Source organism: Rhinolophus sinicus, chromosome 15 (genome assembly GCF_057876585.1).
Source record: "Rhinolophus sinicus isolate RSI-liver-muscle chromosome 15, RSI-T2T, whole genome shotgun sequence".
In the NCBI taxonomy this organism is placed as follows: Eukaryota; Metazoa; Chordata; class Mammalia; order Chiroptera; family Rhinolophidae; genus Rhinolophus; species Rhinolophus sinicus.
In genome coordinates this window covers 28,343,795-28,368,427 of record NC_142515.1, presented here as the reverse complement: position 1 = coordinate 28,368,427, position 24,633 = coordinate 28,343,795, and the positions used below count along the sequence as shown (strand labels likewise).

The window sequence follows — 24,633 nt, the reverse complement described above, 5'->3', positions numbered from 1 at the left end:
ATATATTTTCTTATTAACGGAGGCCCGGTTTTTGTCCTTGTGCCAACAAATAAATGTTGAGCAAGTACGTTAAGAACATCAGTATAAGGGGTGCCCAGAGGTCTGCTGCTGCTCCTCTGAACCGTCTGTTAAGGCTTCATCCTAATGAGGGAGAATGGAACTTCCCTCCCTCACCAGGAATGTTGATTCCCCAGGTCAGGCCAGTTTGTTCTCCTTCTAGTGCCTCTCAGCCTGCCGCTTCTCTCCCCTTCCTTCATCTCAGTCCAGGCTGTAATTGCCCAATTACTAGGTCAGTTGCCTCTAAGGCATTCTGACAGGTTACTCCTTGGCATGGAGATACGCATTTTTTTGAGCAAAACTTGCAAGCCTTTCCACAATCCGATGCCCCTACATATTAAACATTTTTCCTGACTAGTAAGTTCTGCTATTCTCTTTAATTGGGGAAGTTTCCACCCAGTTGGTCGTCACTGACAGAAAATCTGGGCTCACTGTTGCTTCTATGCCTTCAAGAGCTGTCTCCTCAATTTCTACTATCCCCCAGCACCCCAGCCCCAATTCCTTTTTCTCATTTTTCTTCAAATCCATGTTTTAGGACCTTCCTTTACTATGAAACGTTCCTTGAGTGTATTGGCGAAGTCAGTGTTTTCCTCCTGATGTGACCTTGTACATGCTCTATGCCAGGCGCTGTGCTAAACACTTTACACCCATCCACACACTGAATCTTGCCAACCAATCAGGAAGGAGACATCACTCTCCTCATTTCAGAGATGAACAAAGTGAAGTTTAGGGAAGCTTAGCAGCTTGGTTGAGATCAGACACCTAGTAAGTGCTAGAGCTGGGATTCAAGCCCCAGTCTTGCACTTACTGTCCGTTCTGAGAAACTAACACCTCTTCTCTCAGGACAGGGCCTTTCAACTTGTGTGAGTCCCAGGAGACTCCAGGGGCTGGAAGGGTGCATCGTGCTTCCCTGCTCCTCTCCCCCTGCTAGGCCATCCTGGCCCCAATACGATACATTTCCTCTGGGTCAGTGTCATCACTTTGAGCCTGGCTCCTGGCTCTTGTTCTGTCTCCTGTCTGAGAAGAGGTATCCATTACAAAATTCCCTTCTCCTCTTGCTGCCTTCCATTTCACCTCAGCCGTCTTTCCTGCTTTACACACACACACACACACACACACACACACACACACACACACACACACACTTTCTTAAACCTCCTTCCCTCTCATTCTTCCTTCCTCTCTCTTTCACTCCTTATCTGGTTACATAAGAAAGTCTCCTCTTTCATTGTCACCTCATTGCTTCCCTTTCTCTCTCTTTGTTATCATTCTTATTTTTGCCCTCTCCTTTATGTCAACTCTTGTCTTCCTATTTCCATCCCCTCTTCCACCTCTTTCTCTTTCACTCATTTCATTCCACTGGTGAGGTAAAAAAATACCCAGACGGTGGCTGATTAAGAGAGATGGACTCCAAGGCACTGGTTAGGAGAGTGGGATTCATTCTGCCTGGATTTGGTTCCCAGCTCTACCACTTTTTTTTACCGTGGACAAATGGCTGAATCTCTCTGCCTCAATTTCTTCACCTGTAAAATGGGCATGAGAGAAGTTACTGAGGCTGAGATGCAATATTCCTTTAATGTTTGGCTCTTGCCATCATTATTTGGATTTAAATATGAATATTTTTGATGGGACCCATTCTTCTTACCTTTTACCTTCCCTATTTCCATCACTTCGCCCCATTACCCATTTCATTTAGCTGCTTGGCTCCTGTAGGTATTTCAGTTTGTGGTGGATACAGACCAAAGCTTAGAAACTACTCAGAATGTCTCCATTTATTTCTGTATTCCAAACTTTCCATTTATTTCTTTATTCTCCTACAATAAACCATTTTTCTCTCAGGTTCAGCAGTGACACTTGGGTTATGTGTTTTATTACATTTAAGTCCTAGAATTACAATTGCAATAAGGGTTTTCTGTTTTCATTTTCTTATGTAATGATGAGGGTTCAGTGAAAGTCACCTGATGTCATTAGGTGGCTCTCCTCTGGGAGCTGTTCCCAGACACTGCCACTCTCCACACACAAGCATAGCTGAGCAATGTGAAGGCTTATGGAGGAGAGGGTTGGCTTCACACTTCCCTCAGCAACAACGTGAACCCCTCGTCTGGCATCTCCGATGCTAAAGTCTCCTCTGCCAGGTGGTACCACGAGTTCTTTTTTCCCTTACTTGCCCCCAACATCCTGCCCCAGGGAACACCCGGCTCTGCTGGCTCCTGTCTTCATTCTTCTGGTAGCCAGCTTCCCACCCCAGCTTTGGGCATTTTCTTGAAGTATAACACCAGGCCTCTCAAGCAGCTCATCATAGTTTATCTTTACATGAACGTTCTGACAAATACATTTACTCCCATGTCGTTACTTAGGCTTTTATAGATTAGCTTAGGATACTAGTCAACATTTATATATCTTTTCTGTGCGTAAACATATTCTGAATTCTAAATAACTGTCGTATAAACTTATAATTGATGTCTAAAGTCATAGGGAGCTCAGTGAGGACTGGAAATTGTCAGCAATGGCTTCATGGAAACTGGTCCTTGAGAAACCCGCAAGGATGTGTGGGAGTTGGGGGGGGGGGGTAATCCAGGTGAGGGAATGAAGATACAGAAGCAGAACTGATATGGGGCAGTGAAGAGAGAAGGAAACACGTGGAAAGAGTTTTTACTGCTCAGTAAACAGGCACCAATTGAATGATTTCCCCCCCTTCCCTGAGCTTTCTTTAATTTTTAAGTCGGGGATGGCAGTGTGGGCATGTCTGCTGTATACCCATTTCACCCACGGCAGACCTGACCAAGCATCCTGACACTTCTTTTTGCTGAGTTCAGGCGTGGCCAAAAAATCCTTCATAACGAAGCATCTGAGCACTTCCACCGGTTGATTAGAGTTGGTGTGTGGTACGAACCCCATTTGCTATTCATGTCCTGGGTTTAGTCAACCTGGTGATTTTTGTCTCTAAATGGAAATTTATTATGACTGACTTGATTGAGAAATGTAAATATCCCTTCATCACAGCATTCATCTCTTTACATACAATATCATACTGTCTTGATATAAATACTGTCTTGATAATGATATAAATTTCATAGTGATACACCAAAATTCTTTTAACTGATGCTTAAATCCATTTGCTTTTAGAAGGTGACATTAGGCCAGTTAATAGCTGATGTTAATAGCTTCATTTCCTAAGATTTCAGTTTTGTATTGATCCATGTTCCAGATCTTGGCATTGATTTTTTTTAAAGAATAAATTTTATAACACTAAGTGGGACAGCTAGAGTAGTAACAAGTTCTACTCCTCTCTTATCAAATAGATAGTTTATACTTGGACAACATGAGTCTACACATAAGGTTTTCCATAAAGACAGGAGAATTTCAAGTGCCTGGGCCTCTGTGAATTCTCTTCTTTGCCTCCCCTTTTTCTCCTTCTCCTCCTGGCATTTAGTTCTCATCTTTCAAGAACTGGCTCAAGAATCATCTTCCTGTGACACCTTTGCTGAACTTCCCTATCCACTAACAGAATTAATGTCTCTCTCTTCTCAGCCCCATAACACTTGTTTCTGCGCCTTTAGCAGGATGGGTAATTGGCCGGGGCATGCCCACCTCTCCAGCTGGACGTGGGGCTCTTGGAGGGCAGCCGTGCGTGCCGCTCGCTCCTCTCCCCGTCACCCAACATGGTGTAGGCACCAGATGCAGCCTTTATTTCTGGTTACAGCAATAAACCATTTTAAAATACTGGGCTGGTAGAATTTTCATTTTGCTTGAAGTTATCAATGTTCACGCCAATTTAGCTAAGAAAACAAAATTAGGTAGCTGACAAATCCATAAATGTGGATTTGGGAGGGCGTTCACCTGGGAAGACCGAATACTTTTTCTCCTGACTCAATTGCTGGCATTCTGCTTTTTACAATTGTGCAAGGGGTGAAAGCATTGGTATTGTGTCTAACTATCTCGAGCTGAGCCCACTTTTGTTTGAGCTAAGGGATTGTATTTGGATCATATGACTGGAAACAGGCATGTCATGAGACAAATATGCCAGCATTTCTGTTACGGCCGCAGATGATATCCTCTTCCTGAATAAAATGGGAAAAGCAGGGATTTGGAAGAGGCCTGCACCATGACCTGGGTGAGGCAGTAATGTTCAGAATGTTTCTTGATGTTCAAAGTTCCCTTCCTCTGAGCATCACCCTTTGCCTCAGTTTCCCATATGGGAAATGGGTGGAAGTCAGTGGAATTACTGTGTAACAAAAATAGCTAGCAGTCATTTCCTGTGAGTCCAGTACAGTGCTGAATCCATGGCTCATCTGATCCTAACAACAGCCCTATAATGTGCTGTCAGGATCCCCACTTTACAGGAGAGGAAATGGCAGCTTGGAGAGGTTAACTGACTTGCTCAAGGTCAACTGCTAGTAAGCAAATATGTCTGTGACTCGAATCCAGGTCTTTCTGACTGTAGGGCCTGTTTTTTTGTGTGTTGTTTGTTTGTTTTTTGTTTTGCGTTTTCATCTCCATGCTAAGCTGCCTCGGTGGGAGCGCTGGAAGGCTTTGTAAAAAAGCTCAATAAATAGCAGGGGTCAGGGATATCCTTATTAGAATGAGTGTTCAGTAGGAAGTTAATGAAAGTAATAGTGTGTATTTTCTTGAGAGTTCTCTCAGCCCAGAGTAAAGACAGATACTATATTAATTGGACCGTAGTTGATTTGATCAGTAACTCAGTCTTTTGAATCCAGTTAATCTTCTATTACAGTCAGGTGATTTCTGAGATGTTGGTCCATTGCAGTAGGAGGTCAGAGAACAAAGGTCTTTATTAGGGCAGGACAGGGCTCAATGTCAACTGAGTGTTTGAAGGCTGTGCTGCCTTTTCTGAACTCTGCGTTGTTGTCTTTTTTCCTACCAGTAGGTGGAAATAGAACTGAATCTTTCAGCACTTGCTCTTTCAGCTGAATCCTGGCAGGCTTCCTTTAATTGCTGCCTAAAAGAATAACCAAAAAAAAAAAGCCCCTAGGAGAAGTTCGTAGTGTGCAGTTAGAGGATTGTTATTCTGCAGAATAGTTTTAATCTGATGGTCAGATAATGGGCTTAGCCTCTTACAAGGCCAGGGTGCTGGAAGCAGCCCCTGGCAACCACGGGTGTCCTGAGTTCTGCTGGACACCCACCTCGAGGGGAGGTTTTCTCCTCTCCTGACCACACATCCTTTTCCAAGACTTTTATTCCCAGCTTTAAACCTTTGTACTCACCATCAAATTGTGCAGCATGGTTTTGTTTTTCAGAAACTACATTTCTGAAATAAAAATGTACCAAATTGAAACAGTGCGTCCATGGGTAAAGTAGAAGAGCAGTGTCCCACCTGTGGTCCGTCCCCTCCGCTTCCCAAGGCATGCATTAACAAGGTGTTGCGTAGAGCTACCCAGACATTTTTCTATACTTACACAAAATATATATCTCCATTTAAATAAGACTGGAATTAGGCATACGTAATACACTGCATGTTGCTTTGTGCACTTGTCAGGGTTTTAGGGCTGCCCATGTATGTGATTAGCTCTACAACAGTTCCCAACTGGGGGCAGTTTTGCCCCCCGACCCCACCCCCAGCTGACACTTGGTAATGACTGAAGGCATTTTTTATTGTCACCACTAGGATATAGGGCGGGATTCTACTGGCATCTAGTGGGTAGAGGCCAGGGATGCTGTTACACATCCTATAGGACAGCCTCCCACTACAGAGAATTCTCTGGCCCTAATGTCAGTGGTGCCAAGGCTGAGAAACCCTTCTCTAGAGAACCGCATTCTTTGTAGTGCGTGGATAGTATTCTACCCTGTGGATTTCCCATCTTGCATTAATCTGTCTTCCTACTGGCAGTCATTTAAGGCTGTTTCTAACACTGTGCTATTAAAAGTGATGTTGCAATAAATATTGTTTTACAATGTTATGTACCGTGAGTTTATTTCTGCGAGGTAAAGACACAAAAGGAGCACGTGTGAGTATAGGGACTGTATTTTAAAAGTCAAAGTCCTTAAAAACTGAAAGTTTTTCCTTCAGTTCACAGCAAGCTCATTTGGCAAAACCTGACTTGAACGGGCATGATGCTAATTACAGTCTTTATTTATTCCATTTAATGTGACTATTTAGATGTTTTGTGATTATAGACAGCTGCCTCCATCGCTGATGCAGATGTTACATAATATATGTTATAAGCACCTCAAGGATTTTTCTTAATCTGAAAAAAAGAGTCAAAGCCCTTTTAACTTATTAATAAACATTGTGGTGATGTACGGCATTGAGTCTCTATAATCCTCATGTGTCGGAATGAACGCAAAGTGGGGACTTGGATGATTTTGTTGTCAGCCTCTAAAACCCTCCTTTAAAAGATGGTTTTGGTCCTATAAAAACATTGAATGTTATCGGGTCATAATTGTTGCCAGTGCCTTGTGGAACCATCAGGAACCATCAAGCATGATCTTGAGAAGCCTTTTTTTTTTTTTTTTTTTGCCTTGATATTTATGAATATCATTAAAAACATTAGCAATAGCTACAACAATCGAGTGCTCACTTGCTTCATGCTGAGCAAGCGTTACCAAGTCCGACTTTTCCAGCAACATCTCTAGGATGGGGGCATTTTAGCTTCATTTCTACTTCAGGGAATGGGCTCCCGCAAGTTGGTGGCAAAGTAACATCTCTGGGAAGAGGCAGAACCCAAGCCTGCAGTGGTATGTGCCGCATCCTTCCCCAGTGTTATTCCAATTCACTTTCCTCCATGTAGACAGAGTTTTCATATTTCTGCACTGGTGGCCATTAAAAATTTTTGAGGAAAAAAATTAGTCCCAAGTTGCTTTTTCTCTCAAGGCGTACACTTAGACTTGAGGGCAAATAGGCGAATGTCACTCAAGTGAAGTGGATATTTTCATCACAGCGTTAAGAGAAAGTCGTTGGAGCAAATCTGAGGTCACATGCTCTCCCACCAAAGAATTCTAGCACCGAGCGTTGTTTGAAATGAGGAAATGTTAATGTCCTCCCTGGAGCCTGGATTTGGTATGATACTAGGATAAAGCGTTCAGTTGTATTTATTTTTCTTGGTTTACTCCCAAGAAGTTGTCAGTTTCCATTATAAAAATTGCAGGTGTAAAAAATATTATCTTCTGTTCTCTACAGCAGAGCCAATCCAAGAACCCGCAGGAGAAATTCCTGCCCCAAGCCAACTGGAATTTCTGATTCCTGAAATTTTTGTGTGTGATTAGGTTAGACTGAGGTAGCGTCCAAGAAGGATGCTCCTAGGTTGGTGGTTTTTTAGCTGCCGCTGACATGATCCTGGCTCTAGAAGTTTCTGCAAAAAATCAGCATGCAAAGAACTTACCCATTTCAATCAGCAGATTCCCATCCCGTAGTGCTCCTTTCCCACTGTGTCCTCTGCAGCTCAGCCTACTGACTTGTTTTAAAGTTCCAAGTTTATAATTGCTTTTACTTCAGTGAAAGGGAGTATTAGGATATGAACTGTATACAGACCAGTGAAGTATTCCTGTTATTTCTTTTTCTGCCCAGCTTTTATTGTTGTTTTCAGTTGTCTTTCAACTCTTTACAACATGGTCCTTCACCCTGTTTCTTTGGTCTTTGAGAAAGACATAGGTGCACCCCCAGCCCCCCTCACCCCCCACCTTTGATCTCTCATTACAGTGCCCTTCCTCATAGCACCCTAGAACCTTTCATAGAAGTTTCTAGATTCTGCACTAACACCTGACAGGCCCAGACTCCTTTCTGCCTCAGGGCCTTTGCACAGGCTGGTCCGTCTACCTGGGACACACTTTGCTACCTACTAACCTCTTTGTACTTGGTGGTCAACTTCAGTTCGTGTCCTCAGGGAAGCCTTCCCAGGCCACCACACTCCTTCCCCTAATGAAGATCAGCCATTAATTGTGATTATTTCATAAGTCTATCTCTATGGTAAGACTGGACATGGTATTAGGCCAGATACTAGGTAAAATATTCCAGTACAATAAAGTTTCTGCAGTTGAGTGGACAAGCAAGGCCTGTACTCCTTTGGATTTCCAGAGAACTAGTTCACCTGCTTTTCAACTTTATTTTCTAGACCAATGTTTTCTCTAAAATACGCGTCTTTCTTCACATCACTCACCCATCCTTCTCACCGCTGCCATCTGCTGACCTTCGCACTGTCCCTCTTTAGAACATGCTGGCTCCCCATGCTGGGCCCAGCCAGCCCTCTCAAAAACCGACTTGTGTAGACTCTTTCCTGTTCTGTTGTCCCTCCGCAATTGGACGGTTGTTTCAGATACAGCTTGTTTGCATGTGTTTATTTATTATGGGTATTCCAAGCATACAAGAAAGAACAGAGAAACATGGCAAATAGATCCTATGTACCCATTGTCCAGAGTTGCAAGTGTCAGCATTTGCATCATGTTTGCCTCAGATTTTTTGTTTTTTAAGAAATAAAGTGTTATAGAGACCATTGTGGGTCCCATTCCCCACTCTTTCCTCCTTCCTCAGAGATAACCACTCTGCAGGCAATGGTCCAAGGTCAATCATTGGAAAGTCTGCAAGTGGAGGAAAATAGAGCATTTGGTATTTTGGCTGCTTTATGGATGGCAAATATTATTTCACACTTGTTTGCATTTATATTTCCCTGATTACTAGGAAGGTTAACATTTTTCATGTTTATTGACTACTTGGGCTGCGTCTGTGAATTGTGTCTTTGTATCTTTTGCCATTTATCTGTTTGGTTGTTTGTCCTTTTCTTATTGGTTGTTCAAGTTCTCTGTATAGTTGGATTATTCCATTGCCTGTCATATATGTTGCAGATACCTTCCTCTCACCCATAACTTACTTTTGTCTTTGTTTATATTATCATATGTTGTATAGAAATTTTAAATTTTAATGTAATCCAGTTAATATTGATGATTTCTGCTTTTTATGTTTAAAGAAATCCTTCCCTATCCCGTGATTGTAAAGATAGTCTCCTCAAAATGTTTTAAATATTTTGCTTTTCACATTTTGAATTTTCATCCATCTGGAATTTATTTTCGAAATTAGGTAGAAATCTTATTTTCACCAAGCTGCCACATGTAGTTGGGTATTTTCTCCCTTTGCTGTCTTTATTCTTGTTTGTTTTTCTTGTCTCATTACACTGCCTAGTACTTCCAGTGCAGTAGTCAACAGATGTGTCCTCAGCCCTATGCTAAATCTCATTTAATTTGATTACACTAATAATCAATAACGTAGGTGTTATCTCAACTTTCTAGATGAAGTAACTGAAACTTGGAGAAGATAAGTAACCTTTCCAGGATCACACAGCTAGTAAGTAAATAATAGAGTCAGGATTCAAACCCAGGTCTGAGTGACTTCAAAGTGGAATTGCTTATACTGCCTCTTAGTCACCAGTCACTTGGGATACAGCCATCTCCTTCCACCTGGCCTGTTCTTTCCCAAATCCTCTATATCTAATAAGGGAAGACAATTTTATTGAAATGATGCCAGAAAAGCACTTCCAGTGTGTCAGAACATAAGTAATTGACTTTGTTTAGTTAGACCTGCCAAAAGCAGATTAAAGAACCTTATAAGTATGAAATAGTTCTTGGTCCAGATGGAATAAGCATTCACTCAGGTAATAAAATCACAACTTGATGGAACTTCAGGAATAAGGAGTAGATCTTCATAGTAAATTAACATTTTCAGGAATACTAACAAGGAACTGAAATTTCCTTCCTTCCTTCCTTCCTTCCTTCCTTCCTTCCTTCCTTCCTTCCTTCCTTCCTTCCTTCCCAACCTCTATCCATAAAAGATCTGAGAAAACTTACAAAGCTCCACCCAAAATAAGATAAAATAAGAAGTTGGGAAAATCAGGGAAAAGAGAAAATAAATATGGCAAAACAAAAATAATTCTTGCCTGAGTATTGCTTGAGTTTGACCACAACATAGCTTGAAGCTAGCCCTAGCAACTGCAGCAACGAAAACCTGTCCAGCTACCGATTCACAGTGGGCATGGCATCAAAATAGAATTGTTGCTAGGGAATACACAGTGTTCCCTAATTCTGAGACAGGAAGGAACTTCTGCCGTGGCCCTCGTACAGGGACGCTGTGTGACGACGTGGGCAGTGTTCACCAGTTTGAGAAGCTTCACCTCACCTGCACTCCTTTCCCCTACTCAGCTCCGGGCTGCTTGAGGGGGCAGGCACCATATCTATTTTATTCTTCATTCTGTACCACAATCCAGCACAGTGCTTGACACATAGTAGGTGCTCATAATGCAATCTTTGAATGAATGAATAGTATTTGTACCATCCACCAATAAAAGCCAACGGCTAGATACAGATTGATATACAAACATCAATTGCATTTCTTTACACTAGCAATGAACAATTCCAAAATGAAATTAGGAAAACAATTCCATTTATGGTGTCATCAAAAAGATTAAACTACTTAGGAATAAATTTAACAAAAGAGATGCAAGACTTGTACACTGGAAACTACAGAAGATCACTAAAAAGCCAGTGGCCAAACATTGGAGCAAATTTATTAACAGCAATTTTTTGTGAAGTAAAAATATTGATATTTTAGGTATGTGGCTTTCTGATGATTGATTTGATCAAAGACTATAGTTTAAAACTTTAAGAGGAATAGATGAGCCCAACATACTTTTGATAATTCTTTATGATTATTACTTTTTCCATCCAAGTTCTTGACGAGAAGGAACAGCAGAGAATTCGATTTTACATTCTTGGTCAAAAATCTGAAGGGTAGCTATTGCGTGTTGTTGACCATAAAGGGTGCTGCTAGGAACTTAGATGAACCCATAAGATATGGTACCATAATTACTTTGTGAATTGGAAATGTGTATATTAGGTAAAATAAAATCAGGCTATATGCAGAAAATGGGAAACTGCTTCAAACATTTAGCAGCATCTAATTCATATTAGGGACGCTTGTATGACTGATTTCAACCATTAATCTCTATTCTGATGTCTGCCCTAAAACACGTGTCTGCTGTCATTAACTGATTTTTATTGAGCCCACAATATGTGCCCGCCACTTTTCTAAACACCTTTACTGCTGTTGCCTCATGTAACGCCCACGCTCTACAGAGGGATTGTTCTTACTGTCTCCTTTTACAGAAGAGGAAACTAGGGCCTAGGAAAGTCAAGTGACTTGCCCAGGGTCGCACAAGAGCATGTGACAGGGCCAGCAACCAGCCTCCGGTTAACCTGCCATGTTGTTCACCTGCCATGTTGTTCCCACTTACTTCCCACCTCGTGATAGCAAACCCCAGGTTTCTACGATTGGCTAGAAGTGATTTTTCCTATTCCGTATGGCACGTGGATGTACTTTGGGGGCCTTGTTTTGATGCTGTCCTCAGGACACCACAATTAAGACCATTTTTCCAGCGAGTCTCCTAGAACTTCAGGATAACCAACTACAATTTGTATGCCATTTGCCGGGTGTTGGCTTCAGAAAATGTGTTGCTTCCACAGGGAGTTGGACACAAGCATGCTGCCAGACATGGTTCCTACCTCGCAGAGACTCCCGTTCTGTAGAGGTAATGACAGTTTGTATTATAGTGACGACCTTGAGCTCTGGAGTCAATCATGATCGTTCAACTGCTGGTTTAATAATAGAACCTTCCTCATAGCTTCGTTGGAAGGATTAAATGAGGCTATCACTTAGGCACTTAGCACACCGTGGGGCACTTAGGAAGCTTTGAAGAATGGCAGCTGCGAAAACACACAACCTTTTAAAACTGGACCTGGAGGAAGGCGTGCATCTCGACACGCAAAAGCACACCCAACAGTTTAGAGCTGAGAGTGGCTCCGGCTGCAGGCTCCCAAGGCCACCTGGAAGCTCTCCAAGCCAGACTTAAACATTTTCAAATTTCTTTTTAAGCAAACTTAAGGCAAAGGGATTCCCATAGTGGGAAGGAGGCTGCCATTTCCCAAGGGGAAAGGGACCCAGGGGAACTTCTTCTTATTAATGGGAGAAATGAGAGAGAAGGTGAGCGTTCAGGGTGGGAGGGAAGCACTGGACTGGGGGCCCTGAGACAACAGTCCGTTCAGCTCCCCAGCCACTCTTTCTACTTTTATAAAACCGGAGGCCTGGACGGCAGGCCCTTCCAGTGTTGACATTCTGTGAAACCATAATGCCTCCCTCGAGCCACAGTTTAATGCGGGCGCTCGGCTTTTATGGAGGGGCTTTGAAAGTCTGGGCCCTTGGACACATGTCTCTGTATCTCCTTGGCAAGTCCTGGGGAAAGCATTGCCCTTTATGTTCCCCGGTGCCCTATATCCCGACTTATAAATTCCTCTTGAAATTTGGAGCCAGGAAAAAGTTTCTCTCAGCTTCATCCCTTCCACTTTTTCTGATTGGATACCATCTGTGATACCCCTTGGTGTGTTTCTCTTATTGCTCCATAAGCCAAGAAGCTCCGCGCTACACGCCGTGGTTAGCCAAAGTGGCTTCCCTCCTATGACTTGGGTCTCTAAATCCATCTTAGAACTGGACTGTGTTGTTTGATTTTATGGAGCTTAATATAGAAACCACACCAAATTCTTCTGTGGCATTAAACAGGGCATACATCACTCGTGCAGAATGACATAGTTAATAGATGCACAAATACAGTGGTACCTCGGTTTTCTAACGTAATCCGTTCTGGAAGACCATTCGAGTTCTGAAACATTGGAAAACAGCCGACAGCTAGGCCTCAGGATCTTGCACTCAGCAGAAGCCGCGTGACATGTTCGACTTCCGAGGCGTGTTCAAAAACCAGAGCACTTCCGGGTTTATGGTGTTCGTAAACCAAAATGTTCATCAACGGAGACGTTCGGAAACCGAGGCACTACTGTGTATGAATTCCCTTCCTCCTATCAGCTGGGCCCATCATCGGGCTCCTTCCCCACTCCCAGCGAGTCTGAAACAACACTTGACATGTAGTCAGAACCGGCTCTGGACCTGGCACTGTTCTAAGTCCTTTATGGGTATTTGCTCATTCAACAACCTTGTGTTTGAGGGTACTGTTATTAGCATTATTTAAAGATGAGGAATGTGAGGCACTGAAAGATTAAGTAGCCAGACAAGGTCTCACAGCTGGTGAGAGAGCCCCCCACTAGTGGTGGATAGGCAAGCCCCAGGGGTCACATTAGACCCAAAGGAATTCCTTTAGTCCTGGGAATCCTAAAGGCAGGGAGATGTTGATCCGCCTTGGATTGGCTTGTTTCTGTGGCTAATTAGGAAGCCAGCCACAAACACACACCAGGAATAATCACAAAGAGGAGGAAGGGGCGATTGATGACGACAGAAAACTGAAGAAACCTCGTTGGCTCCTGACTATCCAGAGATCTATTCTGAATGCCGTTTGCTCCTGTTTATTTGGGGGAACCCCATTATAGTCTCAACAATATTAACCCATTTTTTGGAATGTGTATGGAGTCTGGAGTCTGGCTGTGGTTGGGGGATGGCTCCTGGGACAGCCCAGCTTCCCCCAGACTTAGATCTGTTAGGAGGCCAGATTGGCTATGGGGTACAAAGGTGCCCTGGCCAACCCTGATGGGGTTGTAGAAACGTTCCCCGGTGTTGCCTGACTTCTAGAGCTGGCACTAAGCGAGAAACCAGTCAGCCCATTTGGCTACAAGCCCTAAGCAATGTGTATGGTGGCCTCATTAGTGCTTTGCACTCCTCCTCACTGTGAATGCAGGAACAGCCACAAATAGGTACATGATGGGAAAGTGTCAGAGCCATTCTGGCCAGGGTGACCACCCACGGCCTGGCCTAGTAGACAGACTGGGGAAGTACCGTCTCGATTTGGCCATTGGGCTCAGCTGGGAATGTGTCCATGGTCAATAGGCAGATATGTACATGAGACCAAATAATAAAATGATTTTTAAAAACAAAGAATCCAGAATTTTTACATTCTAACCTATCATTCAGCCAACAAATACTGACTGAGCGTCCCCCTGTGCCAAGCACCGTGCCAGATGCTGGGGGCACAGCTGAGTAGCAAGGTAACCTGGACCTGCTGACGGGGATTGCACAGTAGAGGATGCTGCAGGCTGTTGCCTCGGGGTGGGGGGGGGGGGGCAAGTGCTGTGCTTGGGGAAGCCTGGTCTTCTGGAATTGGTTTGAGTAGCTCTGCCTTTAGTCTGGAGATGGTATCCTGGTTGGAAAAGCTGCCCTTTGGGAATTGCCTTCAGAGCTAGTCTGGGCCACACAGAAAATTCATCTCAGTACTTTACAGCCACACCTAGCGTGTGACCACAAATGGTATCCCCAACTTGATGGCCCACTGTATTTCCCAGACGTGGCTCTGATGGACTTGCCTGTGAGCCCAAATCGCACCCAACCTTTAAGGATGGACATTTAGCACCACTGAGCAGGGTAGCAGTCATCTGGATGATTTTGAAATAATGTGTCACTTGCCCCATCATCTTTGGTGGTTCAATTGTAGCACTTCCCCCACTCCCCCTGGTGGCAGAGTAATCCCCTCCTGACCCATTAGGTTGGGAGCATTTGGAAGGTAGGACTATATGTACACCCTGTGCAGTGCACAGCGTGGAGCACATGTGCAAAAATGTCTGTTCACTAAAATGGGATGTACAGGTTCTGGTGGAGGTTTCCAAAGAGCTGCTGCCAAACTGTGCTGAGCAACGAGAGTGTTGGGGCAGACAGTATATGTGGGCTCTGGGATTGATCCCTTTACCAGCTGTGCGACTGGCTCTGCACAAATCACTCATCCCCTCTGATCCTCCATTTCCACATCTGTGGAATGGGCATAACTGCCTCTTGGGGACTTTTATAAGGACAAGCAAGAATATTCACGTGATGCCCTAAGGACAGTGCCTATTGCATAGTTCACCAATTCAATAAATGGGAGTGGTTAGTCTTCTTTTTCTCCTAGAGCTTCTGTAACAAAGTACCACAGACTGGGTGGCTATTACTATTTATTATTATTATTATTATTCTGGTTTTAAAAAAATAATATCTCACCCACATCACTTAAAATCGTGTGTCATAGAAATTTCACGCTGGAAGGAGCCCTAGAGCCCACTGAAGTGAACCTCCTGAGATTCAGAAAAGGAAGTGGATTGACTGAGGTCACACAACTGGTTCATGACCCAACTAGGTCAGGCCAGAGGTCCTTTTATGTGGCATTTGGTTCTCATACCTACATTTGGAGGTTCCACCTTCCTGCCAAGGGCCTGGCAAGCAGGTCAGGAGCTCCGTGGCCTGGCACTCCTGGGCAGCAACAGCCAAGGGTTTGGAGTGTGCATTTGGGAAGTTACAAGCACATGCTTCCCTCACCTTTACGTATTAGGTTGGTGCAAACGTCATTGCAGTTTTTGCAATTATTTTTAACCTTTCAAACCGCAGTTACTTTTGCATCAACCTAATAGTAGCACTTTGTCACTTTGCAGCGTGCAGAGCATGCTTACAGTGACATGGCTGAGAGCTGGCGGAGCTGGCAGGAGCCATAGACTGGTGGTAAGGAGTGCACCACACCAAGCTGGTGGCACTGCGCACCAGCCTGCCACTACTTAACCTCTCCGAGCTTCACTCGCTTCGTCTGCGGAACAGGAACAGTAAGAGTCTCTACTCATAGGGTGGTGGTGAGGCTTAAATGAGGTGTCACGTAACGTACTTACTTAGCACACTGCCTCGCACATGGTCAGTACTTCCAAAAAGACCACTTCGTGATCAGTAACACATCCAGAAACAAACAGTCTGCCTTTGGCATCCCCGCCAGTCTGAAGCCAGCTGCTGGTCAGTTGTGACACCTTACCTGGTCTTCCTCCCAAGCGGGTGCCAGTGACAAACTCTTTCCCTTCCGCTGACCCCTTTCTCATCCCGCAGCAGCACGGCCTCTCAGATCTTCCCATCCCACCCCAACCAGGGACCATAAGATCCTGAAGTCATCAGTAGCAGTTGCCCATCAGTCATGGTCCTGGGATTCCCTGGGCTTTGTTGTTCATTACAAGTTATAGATGGAAAACCAGACTTCTGGCTTAAGGAAGCACTACCTTTCGTGAGGCGTTTACATCTCTGGTATCCTTCCGCACGTCAGGTTCCCACACCCCTGGGGTGGTGCCTTCTACCATTCCCACCTCGATAGATACCAGGTTCTTTGCTCACAAATACACTTTGAGTTCTGTTTGCTACCTTTTTCTTTTATCTCGATTAAAACTATAGGTAATTGAAAAATTCTGAATTTCTATTTGAAAAACCTGATATTCTTGATGAGAACATAGCAATCCAACTAACCCTAAATTTATAGAAGCCAGTTTCATAAAACCCAAGGATGAAAATTTTTTTTTTCCCTCCATCAGGAAAAGTTGCATTTCACAGCAGTTCTTACGATGCCCTGACTCTGGATGGAGGCCCTCCCTTGATTCTGGATATGACATCATTTCATTTTGGCTAATGTAAACACGCATCTCCCTGCACGTTGCAGGCTTTTTCAGTATGGTTTGAGATCGGGCTTTCCTGGGTGGGTTGTTGCAGTGATTAATGGTTTCAGAAGGAAGTAGAGCAGGAAGAGGTTTTGCGGGAATGGAAGAGGTGAGGCAGCTCCATGAGAGATTCTGCAAAGGGATTAAGATTTGGCACCGGGCTTGGTTTCTGTGCAGCCTCTGAGGCAGAGAGCCTCAGGAGAGGGAAGCAGGCTGTCAGCTGGGGCTCTGCATGCTCTCAGCCTGCCTTCAGGGTTGGTTGGCTCTTTCCTCTCTCTGCGGTACCCAATTTTACCTTCGTAAAGGATGGATGCGGATGCTGGAGGCTTAAAGAAGACGAGGTAAGAGTTCTTGTTATCCAAGAAGTCCCCCACGTTCTTAATGCGCGGGATCCTGGGGACGGTTCCTTCACTCACACCGCTGTGCAGTGTTAGCCAAGACACAATTCCTCAGAGACATTTCACAGAGAGGATCAGGGAAGTTTCCTTTCTAGTTAAGAAAGTTTCTAAAATGTTTTAACCCAAAATACTTAACTATAGAGATGCAGGCTTTTCTTTCTTTGAAATCGCAGCTGCGAGATGACTTCTTTGCATTTTTGATCTACAAGATTTTGAGAAGAGTCCTGAGGATTTGTTAAATGTTTGTTTTCCTTTTTTTTTTTCATAATGAACTGTGGTTGTAAATCAACATCTCCTTTAACAAAAACTTTTATTTTCTTCAGAATGCTAGCTTTTGAGTAAGTTGATCTTTTTGCAGATCTGATTTGTTTTGTTTTTCTCTTTTATCTTTTGGCTTTTGTGATTATGGTACTGGTCAGGAATATCCTTAAGTATAACTAGTTTTTAAGAGGAACAAACTATACTTAGGAGTTCAATACGATCATATTTGATAGCATCCCTGGTTGAAATGAGCTACATATTTGTTTGATGCTTCAAACATACTTCTTAAACATTTTTTTTAAGTGTAAATGTCCATAGTTTTTCTGAAAGGTCATGCAGTCTATCTGTGTGGTTAAGCTATTGATTCACAAATATTAAAAGTGCGTTAGACCTTTGATAAGATAGCTCAAGAAGAGATAATTGGAACAGTAGTTTTCTGCTCACCACCAACTCAATTCCAAATTCTGTTCCTTTTCTTAAAAAAAAAAAAATCTGGAGTTAAAAATAACCCAGAATAAAACTTGAAAACTGTTTTGTTTCTCTGTATTTGGCTAACTTCATTGCAAAGTACTGTGTTTAAGGAATTCAAGCTATGAAGACTACTCTTGAAATGGTTCACAATTCTATCCGTGAATTTCTGTAACCCTTTTCAAGAGCATATGATGTTTTATGAATATTAGCGTTACAATTATCAATGAAGTGTTCGTTCCTTCTACCACCCTAAGAGATAGATAACAATCCTTGGAAAAGAACATGAGAAAGCCTGTCAGTTTCCTAACACAAGCTCATTTTCCTTGTGTCTAAAGTAATGTGGAGTTGTCAAAGTGAGGAAAGGGGGGTGTTGGGCACACCTCATTACAGTGAGGGTGTGAGGTATCTTGGTAGGAGTGGATGCCTGTGGCTGTTGTGGCAGGTGGATAGATGCAGGACTCTGGATCTCTATTAGTTATTGAAAGTAAATTGTTTTTGTTAAATATAGAAGACTCTGATCCTACAACTTTGGTTGGATGAGAAGAGATCTGTACATCCCATTGTTTTTTACTGTTTTTTATTTCTGATGAGCCCTTTTAGTTCATGCAGTTCTCTTTTTTCTTTGGGAAACAGATTAGTAGTGGAGTCTTTTGCGTTTTGCATTACTTTACCCTAGCATTTTAGCCATTGTGTTTTCTTTCAGTGGGATGGCTCATCCTAAGGCAGGCTTAAGGCTCAGTTTGAGAAGGTGTGAGAGCAGCTATAGTCTCTCATGTTTCATCCCAAGGGTTAAAACATGAAAACTCTTAATTGTGCTGTGTCCATTCTCTTCCGATTATTAAGGAACCTATACAAGCTGTTACTACAAGAGCTGTCTATAATTGAGCTTAAAAAATAAATCACGCTGTATAGTAAGGAAATGGTAAAGCCTGATGTTGTCCTAACTTGACTCATTGTCAGACTGATGTCTTCTTTAGGGTTATCCTTAGTCCTCTAATATTTTTAGAAGACCAAAAAATGAAATCTAATTTTTTCAGTGTATTACCTTATCCTCATTGTATCTTCTTCCTCTTTCCCTGTAATTTCGGAAAGAAGGGTAATTATCTAGGTAAACAGTTGAGGAACAATTGCCAGGAGTTATCCTTTTCTTGTTAAAGTGCTCTTGATAAAGTTTCCCTTTATTTGTTTTTTTCTCTTTCTATTGAAATGGTAAGACATGGGGGTGGCTGAAAAAAATTCAAAGACCACAAAGGGTAAATAATAAAAAACCTCCTCCAGGAATTCCAGACACCCCGTTCTCCCCTAGGCAATATCTGAAAGAATTTGGAAAAGTAGTAAGCAGTGCTTTAGAACTCCACTCTCACCCCTTATCAGACTTGAGTATGCATAAGCAATCCTGCATACTGGGGTTAAAACACAGCTTCCTGGGCTCCCCACCCCAGAGATTCTGATTCTAGAAGACTGGGGTTAGGTAGGTCCCTGAACTTACACATCTAGCAGTTTCCCAGGTGTTGATACTGCCTTCGGGACCACACCTGGAAACTGATTTAAAGTGAAGGCTTCCTTCTTCTGCAACCGTTTTTCACTTTTTCTTCTTCAGTTTTCAGAATGGCTTCTGCTGAAATTAATAGCCACAGTAACCCACTGGGAGAAAACTACAGCAGCAAATAAATCCCAAATCTGCTATCAGAATTTGGGTGGAGAGAGAGAGAGTGATGGAGGAAGATACTGTGTGTGAATGCCTGTGGCATGTGATCTACACATACTGAGTGAAGGGCATTGACTGACTGTTGGTCCACTGTAAATTCTAACCTTTATTACAGTCAGAAATGATGCCATCAACTAAAGTGAGCACGGCCTCCTTTAGAAATCTTTTTATCAGTTATAATTTTGAAAACATTTACACTAATTATACACACACATTGGAAAAATGCCCCTGACTCTGCCCACTTCACCTCTGCTCCCACGTGAGTGTCACCACGTCTGTTTTGTTCTGTGTATGGCAAGTGACATACATAGGTCTGTTTGACACAAATGGACACGGGTGACACTTTGGTATTGGGCAGAGAGTTTTCCGTGAAAGCAGCCTGAGTTGGAAGCAGGTTTGTTCTCATTGATTTATTGGCTCAGTACATGTTTACTGGGGGCCTTATGTGCCACACGCTGCTGGGCCCTGAGATACAGCAATAAGTTGGACAGACCTGGTCCCTGCCCTCATGAACTTTTAGGTATTGTAGAGATTCTTGAAAAAGGAGAGTAGCCCAGCATGGGGGTGGATAAGGGAGAGAAAGCGGGGTCCATAAGGCATGACACACATGATAGGTGTGTAAGTGACTGATTATACGGACAGATTCCTTCCCGTTCACGTTCAGTTGGATTAAACAGTTACTAAGTGAAAGTCCTAATATTAGGAATACAGGGGACACCTGGGATAGTAAATCATAGTTCCTGCCTTCAAGAAGTTTGCCATTCGGAGGCAGGTGATACAACTCCAACAGTCCAGCCTGTGCCATTCGGAGAGCTTCCCGTACATAGTGGTCCCCGGTCCCCACAGTGGCAGTGTGACATGGGCGGAGTAATATAATAGAAGCACTTGTCTCTGGCACCCACTTCTACTGCTTCCCAAAGGAGCTGTCGCTGCAAGAAGAAAAAAAATGTAAAACACCTACTGTGTATTATTTCACACCCTGACATGCCAGGCCGCAAGATGCCAGTTGAATTAAAACTGCTTAGACAGCTCATGGTAATAATTCCCATGTTCTCACCTGCAACATGGACACATAGAAAGAAGTAGCAGGTGTGTGTGTGTGTGTGTGTGTGTGTGTGTGTGTGTGTGTGTGGTGAGGGAGAGGGGTTTTGCCAGAGGTTCTGTATGTTCAGTGACGTCTCCTTTGGGGTCAGTCCAGCTTAGGAATTAAATGGAGTCAACAAACTGCACCCATTAAGAATGAACTGTGGCGACCATTGCAAGTTTAGGCAAGTGAAGGACACAGGAAAGACTTAGGGCTTTCCAGAACAGTGGCTCCATTTTTCCAATAGTTGGCAGAGGGAGTTGTTACATAAAGATCATCTGGTGAAAATGATGAGAAGTAGGAAATCAATAGGATGGAAGCTGTCCCATCCATGTCCCAGGGACATCATGCCCAACTCTCCCCTTCCGTCCGCACTACAACTTAGTAGCATACAATTGGGATGTTCTGGGGGCTAATTTGGGCAACTGAGAAAGAGGCTGAGATCAGAACTTTTTGTGGTCATTATATGTGTAATGGACTCTATAATACATTTTATATATACACACACACATAGCAATAGGACATAGCACTCATGAAATAGGTGAGATTTGAGGGTCCTAGTGAGAGCAGAGGCAGGGCTGTTGAGTTTCTCAGGAATCAAAGGCTCTCGTGAGACAGCTGGCAAAGAAGGGTAAGAAACCAGGGTCATAATACAGATTATCAATGTAGTGGAGAAATCCAAGGAAACTCAGCAGAAAAAGGCCATCAGGAGATGCCCAGTGGGTAGAAAGAGCCAACAGTTAATGAAAACAATGGCAGTAGAAAGGGGTTATGGGCCACCTGACAAGAATAATGAGGTTGAGCTGGAAACTGGAATGGGACTGACCAAGCTGAAAAATCAGGCCAATTAGTAATAATGAGTGTGTTTGCTAGCTTGTCGATTGGCAAAATACCTCCCTGGGATGAATTAGCTCAAATGATCATTTCCTGCACTAATGATTTTACAGAAGAAAAGGAAGAGAAGCCCCGCAGAAGGTGCAGGGAGTATCTGTGTGTAACTATTGTAATTCAATGACCCTAATAAGTTTAACAATCTGGTGCAAGAGCAGAAAACCAAGATAATGTAAACAACACAGGAAAACTAAGAAAAACATAAATAGTAATTATGGAAAAACATTGTCTGTAGTGTCTTGCCCACTAATTTTAAAAAACATTACCAAACACTTTTTAGGAAGTACAAAATATGACAAGATTCAAAAAGCCATTTTGGGAGATGGGATTGAGAAGAACAAGCTTCCTTTTCCTAACACACCACTTTTGGCCAAGATGATAAGAATAAATAACTGTTTGCTAAACACATACTTTGTCCCAGGCACCGGGCGAAGCCCTCTCTGTGCTTTCCCTCTCTGGGCTGTCATAGCCCTGGAGGTTGCGATAACAATTGCTATTTCCAGATGTAGTTCAGAAAAGGTTGCTCAAGGCAAAGACATATTCATACAAAAGAGACATAGAAAGTTAATTCAGTTGGAAAAACAGGGGAGCCCACAAAACGAATCCACACGTAATTTAAGGAGCATCTATAAGGATCAGATATTAAAAATGAGAAGGTCTTTTAAGGTAATCGGAGTGAAGGAGCCAGCCACAGACCCGGAACTTTTACAGAGGATCAGAACACTCCTTTGGAGACAGGAAAAGGAGCCGGCAGGCGTAATACATCGTTTGCCTTGATCTTTTTAGAAAAATCTATCAAAATGAATCTCACTCTTACATCATCTTTAGAAGCAGAAATACTAGCTCCAATAGTAGTAGATGTACCAGAATTTTCTAGACCTAGTTGTTAAACTGGATGTGGATAAATCATGGGGACAGCTTGGCATTCACCCAAGAGTTTAAAGGAATTCAAGGGGGAAGTCGTGGGGCTGTTGGTTAAAACAACTGACTTTTAGCTTCAAAAAATCCAGCAGCCCCCTCACCTCTGCGTTGTCTGGTTGCCGGCTTCATCTCTCTGCACTATATTATTTGAACATAAATTATAATATATACATAAAACATGAAATGTAGTAAATCAAATAAGAAAACATGTTTTAGACAGCAGTGATTTTGAATTCCCAAACCCTGTCGTGTCATGGTCTTGAAAGTCTTTCTGAACATTTCATTCTTGAAATTGCTGAGAATTAACCCAGCCCCTTAGGACCATGTAAAATACGCTGGTAATTATTCATGTGAACTCAGTAGCAAAAGCACAAAGAAACAAATGGGCAGTGACTCAGTGTTTCGAGAAAGTATTCATCACACAGGGCTCCTTCACTAAAGGGGGAGAAGATTCCTGCAACCTCGGAAACAGACGCTCACTGTCCGTTAATTCAATAAAAGGCATGTGGAGGATTTGAAAACTAATCAGCTTTTGAGCCCCTAACGGCACAGTCCAGCTGCCCGATTTGCCTGGTGGTCTGGCCTTGCTCCCAGCTGGTTCAGGCGTTCTTCCCTTTCTCGTAGTGGTGACTTCGTCTAGCCCTGCTCGATCGAATAGTCCAGATGTCCTGCTCTGTGCTTTGCTGCAGGTAGCCCTATCCCGTCATCCGTGACCTGCTGTGCATAGAGCAGGAGTAGAATGGAGGGAAAAGGGCAGAGTCAGCACAGAATTTGTTCTAGGTTAGTAGAGAGGCCAGTGCAGGGAGTTGGTGAGGGTCAGGCAAGCTGGGGTGGAAGTCATTCGGTCATTTAACAGGTCTTTTTTGAGCACCTAGAATGCGCTAGGCATTGTACTGAGGATACAAATATGAATGAGACAGCCATTGCAAAAACGATACAAGTAAACAATTATCCTAGAGCAGGGTTTTCCAGCCTCAGGATTAGTGACATTTTGGCCTGGATACTTCTTTTTTGGAGGGCTGAAGTACGTGTTGCTGGATATTTAGCAGCACCCCTGCCCTCGACCCACTAAATACCACCGGTAGCATCCTCTCACACACACCACTGTGACAACCAAAAGTCTCCAGACATTGCCAAGTGTCCCCTGGAGGCGAATCGTCCAGGTTGAGAATCATTAGTCTGAGAAGTGCCTGCATGGAGAAAGAACGGGCAATTGTGGGAGTTTGCGAACCCAGACGTGGGCAGGGGAGATGTCCTGGAGGCAGTTTTATCTAAGAGGAGACCTGCAGGGGGAGTAGCCCTCAGGTGAAAGTTTGGAGGAGGAGGGTCAGGAAGAGAAGTGCTCCAGGGTGAGGGAATAGCCAGGCCTGGAGACCAGGTGGAGGAAGCCAGAGGCCAGCAGGATAGTTACTCACAGGGGGTGGACACTCCCTTTCAGTGCAGGACTTCATCAGTCCCCAAGGGGCAGCGTTTCACAACCAGGGTCCCCCAGCAGGTTAGTTCGGAAGCTGTGCTTATGCACAAGGAGCTGCCACGGGATGAGGAGCAGCATTGGTTCAGAGATGTTTACCCTGATGGTTGCAGGAACAAGGGGAAGAAATGATATCCCGTCATTTTCTTGGTGAATTTTCCATAGAAGGAGAATTCTGACTAATTGCCCCTTTCAGCTCTCATGTCTAGTTTTGATTAGAAAAATCAAATCAGATGAGAGCACAATTCAAAACTTGTTAGCAACAAGCTTTTCTCACATGGCTGCCCCAGAAATGGTTTCCAATTGCTGGTAACTTCAGACTTTCAGAAACTGCTTAACAAAGAATACGTTTAATCGTCTTTAAAATGCCTCCCTCTACCCTCTACTCCCTCTGTAACCAACTCTTTTTCTAGAGAAACTAGTTTTCTTTATGCCAACAGAGGCCTGTGTGCCACGTGCTGGCTGCACCTCGGGGCTCACACCAGGATGGATACACTGGGGAAAGTGCACTCTGTGTCTTTGCTTTGGCTGTATCTCCTCCACAGAACCCCTCTCCTACGGGCTCCTTAATCACCATTGTACATTGTGGGCCTTTCCATTCCTTATCATAACTGTAGCTGAGCACTTGCTGTGTGCCACAGCTACAGGGCTGCATAGGAGAGGAGCGAGGGGCACTAGAAAGTGGGGGGAAGAGAAATAATCAGGTCTGGCATCAAGCTCGCTGTTTTCATGTGAGACATTTCATGTAGTCCTCTCAGAAAACTCTTCTTAGTGGGTGGTGTCCTCCTCGTTTACAGATTATTAACAGGCCAGATTTCATACAGAGGTACAGGTGGTACACCTGTGAGACTGAGTCATGTTCCCTCCAACTCCGTATTCTGGAGGAACCGCCCAGGCCCGTGGGCCTTGCTGCGGCCCAGCTCCCTGGTCAGGCTCTTCTCAGGCT

General features: G+C 43.6%; 1 protein-coding gene across 5 annotated transcripts in view; it reads left to right on the top strand.

The window, feature by feature from the left end:
- PLCE1 (phospholipase C epsilon 1) overlaps positions 1-24,633 on the top strand; it is a 290,230-nt gene that overhangs the window by 68,797 nt on the left and 196,800 nt on the right. Inside the window, exon 1 of one of the 5 annotated variants that reach the window (XM_019739819.3) lies at positions 16,486-16,823. The exons of the other annotated variants lie outside the window; for them this stretch is intronic. Coding sequence (XP_019595378.1) covers positions 16,605-16,823 — 219 coding nt within the window. The 5' untranslated portion in view covers positions 16,486-16,604. Of the gene's footprint in view, positions 1-16,485; positions 16,824-24,633 lie in introns of those variants that run through there. 5 annotated transcript variants of the gene reach the window in all.